The 15,570-nt window shown below is 37.6% G+C and overlaps 3 protein-coding genes across 4 annotated transcripts; 2 read left to right on the forward strand and 1 right to left on the reverse strand.

Moving 5' to 3' along the window:
* The first annotated feature begins 79 nt into the window (after positions 1-79).
* LOC147298542 (lactoylglutathione lyase GLX1-like) lies at positions 80-2,250 on the forward strand. Its single transcript, XM_086236451.1, has 7 exons — positions 80-317; positions 441-630; positions 739-951; positions 1,261-1,308; positions 1,428-1,535; positions 1,651-1,803; positions 2,040-2,250. Exons 1-7 carry the CDS (start codon positions 199-201, stop codon positions 2,082-2,084), a joined length of 876 nt encoding a protein of 291 aa, XP_086092577.1. The 5' UTR covers positions 80-198; the 3' UTR covers positions 2,085-2,250.
* Positions 2,251-7,352: 5,102 nt separating this feature from the next.
* On the forward strand, positions 7,353-9,849 carry LOC147298543 (lactoylglutathione lyase GLX1-like). Its single transcript, XM_086235938.1, has 8 exons — positions 7,353-7,561; positions 7,703-7,799; positions 7,900-8,089; positions 8,197-8,409; positions 8,661-8,708; positions 8,830-8,937; positions 9,039-9,191; positions 9,593-9,849. Exons 1-8 carry the CDS (start codon positions 7,423-7,425, stop codon positions 9,632-9,634), a joined length of 990 nt encoding a protein of 329 aa, XP_086092064.1. The 5' UTR covers positions 7,353-7,422; the 3' UTR covers positions 9,635-9,849.
* Positions 9,850-10,174: 325 nt separating this feature from the next.
* On the reverse strand, positions 10,175-15,109 carry ADT1 (arogenate dehydratase 1). Of its 2 annotated transcripts, XM_086235928.1 has the most exons (11): positions 14,246-15,109; positions 13,578-13,645; positions 13,374-13,466; positions 13,085-13,285; positions 12,241-12,321; positions 12,052-12,147; positions 11,531-11,608; positions 11,360-11,449; positions 11,203-11,270; positions 10,753-10,834; positions 10,175-10,524 (listed from the first exon to the last, which is right to left on the reverse strand). In XM_086235928.1, exons 1-11 carry the CDS (start codon positions 14,520-14,522, stop codon positions 10,468-10,470), a joined length of 1,191 nt encoding a protein of 396 aa, XP_086092054.1. In that variant the 5' UTR covers positions 14,523-15,109; the 3' UTR covers positions 10,175-10,467. The 2 variants fall into 2 exon arrangements, with proteins under 2 accessions (XP_086092054.1, XP_086092057.1); XM_086235931.1 differs by lacking the exon at positions 10,175-10,524 and having other exon boundaries at positions 11,196-11,270.
* Between the last annotated feature and the right edge of the window lie 461 nt (positions 15,110-15,570).

Genomic DNA, 15,570 nt, shown 5'->3' on the forward strand with positions numbered 1-15,570 from the left:
TCAAAATCTTCGGATGAATGGCCGTACCTCCTATTATCCGCAGAGCTAAAACAACAGCACGAATCGATTTCATAGGTAACAGGCAGCTCTGATTCGCGAAGCTGTATTAAACAAGTATAAATAAGCACGAACCTGCTAGGCTTCTAGGGCAGAATCACAAGCACAAGCTCTAAGCTCACACTACTCGATCACTTGAAAATGGCTGAGGCAAAACAAGTTGCTCCTCCAAGCGCTGAGCTCTTGGAATGGCCGAAGAAGGACAAGCGCCGACTCCTTCACGCCGTGTACCGCGTCGGCGATCTCGATCGCACCATCAAGTACTTTTTTTTTTTTTCGCGACATTGGTTATAGTAATCGATGATCGATTCCATTTCCATGGTTTCAAATTTGGAAAATTTGTGTTTTTTTTTTGTTTTTCCAATTTGTTGTTTTTGTTTTAGGTTTTACACGGAGGCTCTGGGGATGAAGCTGTTGAGGAAGAGAGATATTCCGGAGGAGAAGTACTCGAATGCGTTTCTGGGATTTGGGTCCGAAGAGACTCACTTCGTAGTCGAATTGACTTACAATTATGGAGTTTCTTCGTATGATATTGGGACCGGTTTTGGGCATTTCGCGATTGCTACCCCCGATGTAAGTCTCAAGTCTCAAGTTTCAATGGGAATTGGGTATTTGTTCTTGTTTTTGCCCATGCATTTAAATTTGGTTCTGAATTTCTGATAGATGGGGTTGTTGTTGTAGGTTTACAAATTGGTTGAAGACATTCGTGCCAAGGGAGGCAGTGTAACTAGGGAGCCTGGTCCTGTTAAAGGTGGAAACAGCGTCATTGCCTTTGTCAAAGACCCTGATGGTTACACATTTGAGCTTATTCAGCGAGCTTCCACTCCTGAGCCACTTTGTCAAGTAATGCTCCGTGTTGGTGATCTCGAACGCTCAATCAAGTTCTATGAAAAGGTAATGATATTATACATATAACCCACTATCAATCAAGTTCTAGGTGATCTGGGTTGCTTTGCTGCTCAATTAGTATTAGACTTTAAATGGTTTTAAGTATTTAACACTGAATTTTGCCACTACCTACTTAGTAGTTTCAGTACATTTGATAAAGACTAGGATGCCTTTGAATTTTGAACTTAAATACATGCAAAAGCTTCACCTTGGTAGTGGTTTGGATCCAAGTAATGGTATTCAACTATTCATCAAATCCATTATCATGATCTGTTTCTTGATTTTGTCCCACTTCTTGGATTTCCTTTTATGCAGGCATTGGGGATGAAGCTATTGAGGACCATTGACAGGCCTGAATACAAGGTTGGTTCTCTCTTCACTTAGCAGTAAGTTAGCAGGGTGTATATGATTCGTCTGACCCATCATCTATCTATATAAAGGCTTGTTGAGTCTTACCCTTTTTTCTTGTTTCCATTTTACAGTACACAATAGCCATCCTGGGATATGCAGAAGAGGACCAGACAACTATTTTGGAGTTGACTTATAACTATGGTGTGACCGAATATACCAAGGGAAATGCATATGCACAGGTTAATTTGATATGTTTCTTTGCCCTCTCTTATGGAAGCTTTTGCAACTTTTTCCATTTTTTTTTTTGATTCAGAAACAATTTCGGCCTTCCTGATACTTTTGTATGAATTCCAGATTGCTATTAGTACTGATGATGTGTACAAAAGTGCTGAGGTTGTCAACTTGGTTACACAAGAGCTTGGAGGAAAGATAACCAGGCAACCAGGACCAATTCCGGGACTCAACACCAAGATTACCGCTTTTCTGGATCCAGATGGCTGGAAAACTGTAAGCCTTCATTTGTGCACTTGGTGCTTAACTTTCTATTTAGTTAGTGCTACTGCTGTCTAAATTGTATGCATAATTGTTTTCTTCATTCTGTCTCATATGACATAGGAACATTAAGTGCAAAGATGATTCATAGAAACAGGATAAATATGCTTCATCCCCTGTTTAGCATAAAATAATGTCTGCTTCTGTATTCGTTGAGCTCATGTTTTGGTTCTTTCCCTTTGAACTTGTAGGTCCTGGTTGACAATGAGGATTTCCTTAAGGAACTGCAGCAGTAAGCAAGAGTTATTGCATGAAGTGAAAGTATCTGGATAGAGTCAGTCCTGTCTCATATGAATAAGATAAACCAGTTTGTCTATTAAAAACCCTGCATTGGCTGTTCCAATATGGTTGTCTATGTTACTCTTATTTGTCTGTTTTAATATGGATGTCGATGTTACTCTATTTGGCTGGTTTTTAACATGGTTGTCACTGTGGTAGTATACTGAGGCTGAGATCATTGTGGAAGTTTTATGACTGTGCAAGTGTAACTGCTATCCTATAGCCCGCATGTTTCTACGGTTTAGTCAAGTGATTGTAGAGCCTTAGCAAAAGCCAAAAGTATCGAAAACCAAGTGATATTTTGGTCATCACAGTAGCTAACATCTTACCTTGTTAAAAATGAAAAATGTTAGTGTACAGCTCAAACAACATATATCATCAGCTAAAATGAATTACATATCCATTAGCTTTCTCCAAACCGGAAAAAAATAAAAATAAAAAAATTCGTCACTCTTGTACAAATATAAAAGAAACAAAAATAACAAATGAAAGACAATGGCTGAATAAGTGGCCAAAAAAAATAAAGAAGACAACAGGCTGAATAAGTGGCCAAAAAAAAAAAAGACAATGGCTGAGTAATGTATAGTTGTATACCACTATACACCGATACATGTTTTGGGTCCTCTTATTAACAATAATGCTAATTGTCCCACATTTTTTCTCTCACATTTGTATCTCACATGATGTGTCATTACTTTACTGGAAGAGTATTTCCTTTTTCTTTTTTAGGTTTTATTTTTTAATTTTTAGTGTCCAATGTATAAATATCATGTAAGATGGTATAGAATTATGGTATAAAAATGTGGTAAGTGTAGCATTACTGTCTTATTAATTATCCCTTGAGCCATATGGGCTGTTCTGGTATGTATGGTGCGGTAAAGGAAGGCACAAGGCAGAAACTAAAACGTGCAGGTAATTAATGAAAATTATATAAAAACCCTCCTAAGCTTCAAGGATGTCCTTATCACAAAACAAGTAAGAACATTATATATTTGGTATTACCCACCAATGCAGTTGATAATCGAAATCGTCTATTTTTTAGGTCTCTCCTTAAGGGTTGTTTGTGCAAAAAAATTAGTCAATTGATAATTATTTGGTCATCTAATCTAAATTGTATAGATAATGTTGACGGTAATAAACTGACTAAACGGTTTTTTATTTGATTAATTTTTTGAAGGATGATCTTTGAATGATGTCCTAAAATATGGATTGTTTCGATCATTGAACTGTAGGCTCAAGATATGATTTGTTCTTTTATTTTTTATTTCTTATAAATGATCATTTTGGTCCACGTAGTTTAATGTTTATTTCAATTTTGTCAATGTTGTTTCAATTTTTCAATCAAGTTTCGTAATTTATATTTTGTTACAATCAAGTCCAAATTTAGACGGTGAAATTCTTACTTTTATCAATGGAGTGCAACTATATGAATTTTTTGACCATTTTGCGCATAAACTCACAAAGGTTAACATTGTATAAGGTTTTCACATGAAAATTCTATTTAAAATTTGGCCGAAATTTTAATTTTGGACTTAATTGTAACAAAATATAAACTATAAAAACTTAGATTGAAAAACTGAAACAATAGCCAAAGGCTTATTATCAATTTTGCCCCCTGAACTATGATTCAATTCCTAATGTGCCCCTTTACTTTTTAATTCTATCAATTTACCACCTAACAGTTACAATGTTATTCTAATGTACCCCTTCGGCTCAATTCTGTCATAACCTCCGTTAACCTTACTGACGTGGCAGGGCATATTGGTCATTTTGACCTCTCTAGACCACTCATTTTGCCACATAGATCCAAGAGTGGAACCCACCCCTCAAGTTCTTCTTCTCCCTTATTTTTTTCTTTTTCTTCTGCAATTCCCACCCCAACACAACTTCACCGTCACCCCAACCTAGCCCCTCTCGGCCTCGTCGCACCTCCCCCCGAACCCAATCTCCCAGCCCCGTCACACCCCCCCTCCCACCCAACCCTGTCGCACCCACCCACCCAGCCCCACTGTCGCACCCACCCACCAACTCTCTCGTCCACCACCACAACTTCACCGTCACCTTCATCATCCCCTCCGACGGCCACCCACCAATTTGCAGATCTAGAGAAAGGGGAAAATAGAGAGAGAGAGAGAGAGAGAGAGAGAGAGAGAGAGAGAGAGAGAGAGAGAGATGAAGGGGGTCATTGGCCAGGAATGGTGGTGGGGTCGGTGCAGGTGGGTGATCGGGAGGAGAGGGTGGTGGGGTGAGTTTCTGATCGGGAGGGTTTAGGGAGGTGGGGGTGGCCTGGGCACGGGTTGGGGAGGGGAGGGGATGGTGGGTTTGGTTTTTTATTTTTTTTTTTTATTATTATTTTTTCTTTCTAAATATTAGAGTTTAAAATATTTTTTTTTGTTTTAAATTTTAAGTTTTGAATTAAATTAAAGGGGTGGGTCCCACTTTTTATGTTTATGTAGCTAAGTAGGCGCCACGTCAACAAAATTAACGGAAATTATGACGGAAGGAGTACATTATAATAACGTTGTAACTGTTAGGTGGTAAATTGATAAAATTAAAAAGTAAGGGGGCACATTAGGAATGGAATCATAGTTCAGGGGGCAAAATTGATAATAAGCCATAGCCTTATAGATGAGAACATCTGAAAGTAAATCGGGGTAAAAACCAAAGTCGGTGCTGGGCCTGCTGGCTTTTATGATAGAAATTTCTTTAGAGCATGTTGAACCGTAAAAAAATTCAAAAAAAAATACAGAGGTTGAGGTTGAGATAAGATCCCCATATGCCATGTGCCACATTAATTTCAAATGAAAACAAATTGAAAAGTGAGATAATGTGGATTTATCTGAAAGCTTAATTATCTCTTATCTGATGAGTTTAAATTTAAATGGAGAGAGTTATCTCATCTCCATCTGATCTCATCACTTGGACTTCCCATGGACTCTATAAATAGAGCATAAGGGGTTCAGAAAAAAGGGGAGGAGAGAAGGGGAGGAGACCGAAAGGCTGAAGGAGAAAGTACAGAGAGAAGAGAGAATTACTGCAAGACCGTTGCTGTTCAAGTTCAAGGTAGTGGCTCTTGGCAGTGTTCTTTCTTTTAAGATGGGGGTTCAGGTCAGAACCCCCTATAAATCACTTTCATCTCAAAATGGGGGTTCTGGTCTGAACCCGGTTTGAACCCCCCATAAATCCGTCTCATCTCAAGATGGGGGTTCTGGTCTGAACCCCCCATAAATTGCTTTCTCTCAAGATGGGGATTCTGATATGAACCCCCAAAATTAATTTTCTAAGCTGGTGGTTCTGTGCTGAACCCCACAAAAGAAATCACTTCTTATGCCTTCAATTGCCAACCAGATTAGGAGAAACAACAGATCTCCTTTTGCTATATTGTTGAACGCAAAAAAAAAGGGAGAGAAAGAACCCAACCAATGAAATAAGTTGCGGCTTACAAAGAAATCAAAGTCGCGCTTGAAAGTATATCCAAGTTCCCAAGATGAAATTGGCAAGCCAACTAGTCAAAAAAAGAGACGAAAATAAAAGGTGGTCTCTGACATGTTGTGAAGCCAAGGAAAAGATGTGATGTTGCTTCCATAGTGCTTCACGTGAGAAGCCAAGAAAAAAAGATCAAGTTGGGCCCGTAGTAAAAAAAAAAGGGGCAAAAGAAAGAAAATGAGAAAAACAAATTAAATGAGGCTATGGCAATGCAGCACAATAAGGAAAAAAGGTGCTGCACTTCTGCCAGCAAAAGCCAAATGTGCCCCTCCAAAGAAAAGAAAAGAAGAAAGGCTTCTTTCAAGAGATGGGTATTTCCCGTACAAGACCACAAAAGAAATTATGGTTCTAAATTATAACCATGCAGCAAAGTGGAAATAAAGTCAAGCTCCAGGATACAAGAAGAAATCAATTTGTTGGATTCTTATCTTCAATAAGCAAGGGAAAACAAAGTCTTAAGGAAAATTAGTGGGGTCCCACGTGAAGCTTTTCTTGGGCTTGTCTTCAGTTTGCTCTTAATCAAAATTGCACGTTAATGCAATTGTGCTGCCAGCAAAATTAGATATTGGACCTCATTCCAACATTATTAAATCACTTGTACTGGGGTCACAAATCCAGTGGTCATGTTTTCAAAGTACCTTTGCCCATTAATAAATAAAGAGTGTGTCAATTAATAAGTAATTGATACAAAGATATTAGTGGGCACATAACCAAATTCATGTTAGCCCATTATAAAAGAATGTATCATTTAACAAATAAATGATACAAAAAAATATTAATGGGCACATTTTCCTCAAAATCCCAAATTCTTCAATTGGTACAAAACCAACACTCTCCAATCGGTATAAAACCAACTCTCTCAATCGGTACAAAACCGAAACCAAATTCAAACCCCAAATTTAAACTCTCAAATTGGTACAAAACCACCTTTCTCAAATGGTACAAAATCATCTCTCTTAAATTGGTACAAAACCAAATATCTCAAATCTAAATCCTAAACTCAACTCCAAAAATGGCACAAAGCCAATCAAGTCAAATTCTTTCACCGAACTACGTCCGGTTTGATCCCATCATGGGTACGTAGGCAATGTGAGTAAAATTCACACTCAACCTCATTTACAAAATTTTTCCAAATTCCCTTAGGAATTAATTCATATAAATTTCTTTGAATTAATTTCGCACCAAATCAAATCCACCTAAATCCTTCAGAAATTAGTTCTACACACAAAAGTCCCTGAATTAATTTCTCAAATCAAATCCAAGGGCTCTAAACCCTACCCAAATTACACAAATCATTTAAATGGGTCATCCACCCATTTAATTCCCAAAAACTGAACTACGTGTGGTTTGATCCTGCAGTGGGTACGTAGGCAACCTAAAATACGGGTGCAACCGCAATCACAAATAAATTCCATTTCAATAGGTCTTTTATCTATTGGAAATCTAAACACTCACAAAGTGATCCGTTGGTTTCATTGCATTTGGAATCAAAGGGTGTTCCATTGAGTCAAGGGACTATAATTAAGAGATGTACTCCATCTTGAATGGGTCGTACCCAAAATAATAAAAATCCTTATTCCATAAATGAATTTGGGTGAAATTATGTTAGATAACATTTATTATTTATTTACAAATTTTGTTCAACCGAGCAAAATGTAAGCCATGACCCGTGCATTTAAGTTTTTAACAGTTTTTTTTTTTTTTTTAATAATAATGTCACCTGACTCACCTCTTCCCAAAATTACTGAAATGGATAAAAGATACCAGAAAAGTGTCTACTTGGGACTTGAGAGGTAGCCAAGCCAAAGGATGAAGAAGACTCAGAGGGTTTCAATGGCTGCGCTGGTGGTGGGTGTGGCTTTCTGCTTATTTTTCATTGCATTCCATATCAGCATCTCATCGTCAACCTCCAGCTTTCTCAATCCAACATATTCAGCAAACACTCACAGTATGGAAATACCTCACCCCCAATTCTCTCTCTCTCTTAAAAGTTTTGATCTTTAGCTGAATGGGTTACACCATTTTTGACTGAAAGCACACACGAGTTACTACATACTTGAATATGGCTGAAGGGTTGAGGCTGCAACAGTTGCTCCAAACGCTGAGTTGTTGGAATGGCCCAAGAAAGACAAGCGCCGTTTCCTTCACGCCGTTTACGCGGTTGGCGATCTCGATCGCACCATCAAGTACGTTGTCATCGACCCACATTGCTAATTGTAAATGGTAATCTGTTTTCCCATTTCCATGGTTTCAATTTTGTGTTTTTGTTTTGTTTTTCGATTTCAGGTTTTATACGGAGGCTCTTGGGATGAAGTTGTTGAGGAAAAGAGACATCCCAGAAGAGAAATTTTCGAATGCATTTCTGGGTTTTGACTTCGAAGAGTCTCACTTCGCTATCGAATTGACTTACAATCATGGGGTGTCTTCCTATGATATTGGGACTGGTTTTGGACATTTGGCGATTGCTACTCCCAATGTAAGTCTCTCAAGTCTCAATGGGAATTGGGATTTGAGATTTTGTTCTTCATGCATTTAAATTTGGTTCTGAATTTTCTGAATTTTTGATGGAAGGAGTTGTTGTAGGTTCACAAAATGGTCAAAGACATCCGTGCCAAGGGCGGTAATATCAGTAGGGAGCCTGGTCTTGTTCAAGGTGGAACAGCCATCATTGCCTTTGTCAAGGACCCTGATGGTTACACATTCGAGCTTATTCAACGAGCTTCCACTCCTCGGTCACTTTGTCAAGTAATGCTCCGTGTTGGTGACCTCGAACGCTCAATCAATTTCTATGAAAAGGTAATATGATCATATAACCTCAGTGCCAGGAAAGAATTAGTATCAAACTTTGAATTAGTTTCAGTGCATTTGATCATTATATAGAGAGTTAGAGACTAGGATGCCATTGATATATAAGTAGGCAAATGCTTCACCTTGGTAAAGTTCTGAAAAATTAATATTGGATCCAAGTTATGGTGTTCATCATATCTATAACCGTGATCTGTCTCTTAATGTTAATCGTCTCACTTCTTGGTTGTCCTTCTGTGCAGGCCTTAGGGTTGAGGCTATTAAGGAAGGTTGACAAGCCTCAATTCAAGGTGAATACTCTTTCCACTAAGCTATTATGTTAGCTTGATGTGTAAGAGTCATCTGACCCATCATCTACCTATGTGAAGACTTATAGAATCTTCTCATTTTTTTTGTTGCCTGCATTTGCAGTACTCAGTAGCCGTTCTGGGATATGCAGAAGAAGAGCATACAACTGTTTTGGAATTGACTTATAATTATGGTGTGACTGAATATACCAAGGGAAATGCATATGCACAGGTTTTTTAATATGCTTTTGCAACTTCTTCCAATTTTTTACTTTGAAAAGTTTTCAATTCAGAAATAATTTCGCCTTGCTGATACTTTTGTACTCATACCAGATTGCTATTAGTACTGATGATGTCTACAAAAGTGCCGAGGCTGTTAACTTGGTTACACAAGAGCTTGGAGGAAAGATAATTAGGCAGCCAGGACCACTTCCAGGAATCAACACCAAGATTACCGCTTTTTTGGACCCAGATGGCTGGAAAACTGTAAGTCTTCACTTGTGCACTTGGTGCTTACTTTCTATTTAGTCGTTTGATTTTGTAAGAAATGATGACTAAATTGTATGAATAATTGTCTTATTCATTCTATCTCTTATCACGTAGAACCTTGAAGTGCAAATATGATACATAGAAACATGATTAATATGTTTCGTCCCCTGTTGTTTTGGAGTTTTTTTGGGCATCTGTTTGTCACCTTTTTTAAATAAAATAGATCAACATCAATCTAACGCTTTGGATGGTCTCTGCTCAAAATATATGCATGCATGGTGTAAGGCTCTGTGTGTATGCGTATACATGACCCTGTATCTAACATATCTAACATGTTTATGGTTATACTTCTGTATTTGTTGAACTCATGTTATGGTTATTTCCGTTTGTACTTGTAGGTCCTGGTTGACAATGAGGATTTTCTCAAGGAACTGAAGTAAGCAAGAATAATTGCATGAAGTGAAAGTATCTGGACAGTCCTATCTCATATGAATAAGATAACCCAGTTTCTGTATTAGCAAGCAGCATTGGCTGTTTTAATATGGTTGTCTATGTTACTTTATTTGTCTATGCTCTGTTTTAATAGGACTGACGATTGTATATGTTACTTTATTCGTCTGTTTTAAGCATATACAGGCTGATATCGTTCTGCGAACTTTATGATTGCTCCTTTTTTTGCTCAAATCTTGTTTCTTTTTCCTTTTTCTTCTAGCCGAGAGATCATTTGAGAGCAATTCTCTACCTTTTTGGCAAGCATCCTTGCCAAATAAGCAATTGCTAAGAAAAAATAAGAAAAAGAGAGGAAGATAACCAAAGGGTAGAACTTGTTCACTTGAAAGTTACAAAGCATGGAAAACTGTCTTACACACAACAAGAGTCTAAAAAGGTATCTTGTACAGTTGTACTTGGGTAGGTTGGGAAGGGAACCTAACAATGCAGAGTTTTGTGCATGGCTACACACATCCATCAAAGACACAAAGTTAAGCTTATTCCTCCCCTCCGTTATAGTATAATGACATTCCAGAAACAGTAAACAGTAAACACCCCCATTCGGAGGATAGAAAGAATGGTGGAGATTTAAACATTGAAAAAAATGAAGCTTTTAAAGGAATTTTCTCCTCATTGAAAGCTCCTCACTGAGCCAAAGGTTATTCTTTTCCGGCTTCAGCTCCCCTCCCACAATAATGTCCAGATATATACAACATTGAAGGTTGATGATCTGTCTTACAATCTAAAATAAACACGAAACTGAGCCCAACAAAGCTTCTACCTTCTATGGAATTGAGTCCATTGGATAGCTACCGAGGACACGAAGAAATCTTGCAAATTCCTGCAATAGGAAGCAGTCTTTAAATCACCTTTGTTCTTTTTTTCTCAGGGGTAAGGGGCAGGGGAAGTTTAAGAGGCAGAGATTGTAATTTCTAGCATCACAGTGTGTCTGTCATCATGTGGTAAAAGTAAAACCTCCAGAACAGAAACTGGGTTCAATATAAGTCTTCGGAAGCCAAGCGAACAAAGAACATGATCCCATTTATCTAAATTATACCACCAGACTAACCTGCAGATGTCCCAAAGCATATTGAGCACGGGGCTCTGCCATAGAAGCTTCAAAATCAATGTAAAAGAGGTAGTCGAAATACCTGCCAAAAATAATCAGTCAATTCCACAGGGATGGAAATTTTGGCACACTTACCGTACCCAAATCTTAGAGCCACCTCATGACTCCTAACCAGAGGCTCTTTGACATTACATGGAATTAGTTTTACTGGATACTTGAACAAATACTGGATTCCAGTTCATTTCTTTGATTTTAATCTTATTTTATGTTGCTGAATATACATATAAAAGATGTTAAAGATTCTATCAAGTTGTCAGTTTAGTTTTTTGGGTGGATAATTGATCTTTCCATAAACACTATTTGATATAAACATATCACACTGCATCCATTATGAATATATACATTATATATATGGCTTATTTATCCAATGCAAAAGAGTGTACCACTCACTTGGCACTCCCTTCATTCGAATCATCAACAACCCTTAGTGGACGTTGTTTCTGTGGGCGACTCTCTATCTGAAATTGCTCCAAAAGAAGAAGGCACTTGTCAAAGCTAATGACATGGTGGTGAGATGGGGAAACAAAATTATATTATCTGGGGTTACCTTTGTCAAGTTAATGCCCCTAAGAGCAAACACTGCTAAGGCTTTGAATAGTACACCAGGACCTTCTTCAAGAGTGAAAACAACGCTTGTCTAGGAAGAAAATATGTAAATACACACTCAATACAAAATAAAATACATAGATACATATAAAGAAAAACAATAAATTTATACCTTATATGGTCTGTCAGTTCCTGGAATTATTGGTTCTCTTGCAAGTATCAGAAAGCGAGTGATATTATCGTCATCATCCTGGCCAGTGAAAGGTGGGAATAAACTAAATTAAGCTGCATAATTTGTAATTCACAAAAGCTAGCATCTTACTTAATTGAAAATGAAAATTTCATGTATGATCCATGCGTTGAACACAGGTATGAAAAAATAAAAAATAAAAAAGTTTTAAAACGCTACAAAATATCCAATAGCATGCAATTAACACATTCTAATAAAATGTAAATGCTCAAAGCAGGAACAGTTTAGACATGTAGAACTCAGTATAATTCTAAGAAAGAAATTGCTTTATGGAATTCTGGCATGCTGACCACAATGATGAAATTACATCTTGCGTTTCTTAAGCACAAGGTGAATTCTCAAACATTTTAAGAAGTATACCATGTCAACACCAATTGATTATTCAAGCATAAAAGGCAACTTGATCCTATAGTAAATAAAGAAATCTAAGAGGACAGTCTTACTTGAATTTTATCTGCAAGAATGTCAAGCCCATAGATTACTGCAGCTCGAGCACTTGCAACAGCACCATTATCTCTTAGGCCAGTTGAGGCCACCATCTGTACAAAATGTCCTAATAAATCATAGTAAACACAGCCTCAAAGCCTTTCATAGCGGTACTTGAAGGAATACAGAAAAAGTGCATAGATAACCTGTGCAGCACCAGCAGTGTCATCGGCGTTGATTCTGACGATACCTAAACTGCTTAGTGTCATCTCACATTGAGCAAGAGCCTGCAAGCAAAAATATGCACACAAAACTTTGAAGACCTAGGCCTTTCATTTCAAAGATTAGTTTGTACATATCTACGCATGTATGCATGTATTAAACTAACTAGCACCAACCCAAATTTTCCACACCAGTCAAACCAAATAGAAGATGGCTAAAAAGTGCTACATCATCAAGACCCCCTTGTTAATTTCCAAGACCACCTTTATGTTACAAGTTTCGAACCTAATCAAGTAATTAGAATGTGTTAGTAGTTAGTACCATGGGGTGGTGCAGTAGCACTGCTAGCAGAGGTGATAGAATATGAGACAGACCCACCTTGGAAGAGCTCCACAAAAGAACAAACCAAAAAATATTAAACATTTTGGGGACAGGTGCACAAACGACAACTCCAAATGTCACACATCCGTATATCAAAAGATATTAAACATTTTGGGAACGGGAGGACAAACGACAACCCAAATGTCACACATCCATCACGTCACAATCACTCTTTGACAAACATGAAATGGTTACTGGAAACCAATAACGTATTTGCTGGTACTTTCTATCCCTAATATTAGCTACCATATAGAGATTTTCCTTTTTGTCTGTGCTACAAGGCGATTGAGATCATTTAACTAGGAAACATTATTATTAAAAATGGACAATTGATTGCACAATGATGAGTGTTCGTGCCACATGTACTGGACATGTCAGGCAACATATTCATTAACTTTCCTCTTAAACAAATATAAAAGGAATAAAAACAAGAAATGATAGACCAACCTGAGGATGGCTGAAAACACGTTTTAGCTCCTCTTTTCTTACACCTGGCAATCCCAAGAGACAATGGTTCACTTGCAATTGTACCTCTCCAACTATGTGCAGCCTATGGCGAAGAAGTAAGTCATAATTACGGTGGATGCTTCCACCAACAGAATTTTCAATGGGAAGAACTGCTTTGTCAACTAACCACAGTTCAACTGCCTGTTAAATAAAAATTAACTCACTCACAGTACACTATCAGGTAAATATAATAAAAAAATAATGAGAAATGCAAAAAAGGATATCTAACCTTGAATGCAGCTTCAAACTGGTCACATGGGACAGTCTCACACTTCGGATAAGCTTTTAGTGCAGCAGCCTCGCTATATGCCCCTGGTAACCCCTATAACAATACAACTAACGTAAGAACAAAACGAAAGCTGGAAACACCAAAAAAGATGCAACTAATAAAAATATCTACCTGTATTACCAAAAAGAAAATAAGAAGATGTACCTGATAAGCAACTCTCACTTTAGAACCATCACTAGGAGAAGGAGAAAGATCAGTTGCTGTCAATGGTTCTGCAATTAATTTATATTCAAGCAATGAGATGCAAGAAAGAAACAATTTTGAGAGAAATCTGAGAGTCCTATTTTCGAGAGTAAGGCACTTATTGTTACATTTTTCTATTAACCTTGTGATAGTGGAAACTCTCCTAGTCCTCACCCGTCATATCATAAATTTTGATGTATATTGTTCTTAGTTTCATTTGATTCCATCATAATCTAAGGGCTCACTCAGAATTAGTTAAGTGCGCCCACGTCAAAGCAGCCGTCATTTATAGCATTAACAACGCAAATAAAATCTTCTTCATGATGCATGCACCAATACCAATAGCCATCATATGAAAAAAGTTACCCCTTACATATATTCCCACCCCTTTAGAAATTTTTTTTCTGGTTCAGAAAAGTACAATGCTTTTAGATGCCCAAAAGGACCAAAAGCATTCTAAATTATTGTACATTGCCCACCAACTAGTCATATGCTAATTTTGTTCTTCAGCAACCAAAATTTCTACTGTTCAATCCCAACATAGGCTGATTGGATTGCAAAAGGCCATTCTATGAACACATAAAAGAATTAAACAAAAACAAAAATCAAGAGCTTCTGAGTAAACTCACTAGGAAGAAGGTTCAAATCCTTGTGAAACCCCCTGGACTCATTGTCCTCAATCCGTTCAATTGCCCCTGAAGACTCGGCCCCGGGCAAGTTAGGCTTCTCATCTTCAACCGGAGTGATAGCTCTGTGAGCCAAACCAACACCCCTACAACAACACTCCCATTTGTGAAAACTCAAATTCAAAGCCAATCCAGAACGTGTAGAGCCCAAATCTGAGACACCCAAATGAGAATAAGGGGTTTTAGCACAACCCCAAATGGGTGCACCCTTGACAGCCATTAATAAGCTCAATTTCACTGAACTCACAATGCAAAAAAAAAACTAATTCTTAGGAAAATCCAGGCTCATGAGAGAGAAGTGGTTGGTGAGGGGTTTGTTGGCTGAAACCCAGTAGTACATTGTCAAGGTAGACGATAATGGAGGTGGGGTTCGGACCCCACAAAATTGTATTAGAGTCTGTATATGCGTGATACAAGAAATGAAATATATGGAAGAATTTTGGGTATATAAAGTTTAGAACTTTGACGGAGAGAGGGAGACCGACAAGTCCCAGTGATTAGACGAAAAGAGTTTCGGAGGGGGTAGGTGAGCAGAATGTTGTTGGCTACACCAGTACACCCTACACACTTACCTCAGCCTCAGGCTTTGTTTGTAGAAAAGGAAAAACTGGCAAAGCTAGAAACAAGTGAAGCTGAGTGGATTTCAGTATTTAATAGTTGAATACAAGTGTTTATGGAATGGCTCTGGCTGTCTATGAGACTATGACTCTATAAATCTACATTTTGTATTACAGAGGAGCTGAGGAGGTTGAGAGTGTAGGGAGAAAAAGGAGAGAGAGGGAGAGGCATGTCCATGTGACGGAGCTATATTGGGCCAAACCAATCACTGCTTGTATAGTTGTATTTGCCCATATATAGATGCTAGATGTAGAAGTAGCACCTAACATTTTTGGTGAAGAAAGTGAGATTCCACTTTACATTGCAAATTTGTTTTTTTGTTTTTTTTTAATAACTTTTTTTGTGTTTTTCACAGTTAGTCTTTCGTTGGGCGAAACAAAAACACCTAATAGCGACCTCGAAGACAATTAGCTCTCATTACATTCTACTAACATTGTAAAAAAAGTAAACCGCCTAATTTGAAGTAAAACTATCACTAAATTAGCTTTTTATTGTATTCAAGTGAGATTTTGATGGATTTTAAAGAATTTATAAACTCATGGAGATTATATGAATTTTATGAATTCTTATGAAATTTTATGAAATTCATCAAAATTTAAAAGGGAAAGGTTGAAATTCTCATATCCTTTGTTTTTAGTTCAAAATCCAAT

This window comes from Dryas octopetala, chromosome 1, assembly GCF_963921425.1.
Source record: "Dryas octopetala chromosome 1, drDryOcto1.1, whole genome shotgun sequence".
In the NCBI taxonomy this organism is placed as follows: domain Eukaryota; kingdom Viridiplantae; phylum Streptophyta; class Magnoliopsida; order Rosales; family Rosaceae; genus Dryas; species Dryas octopetala.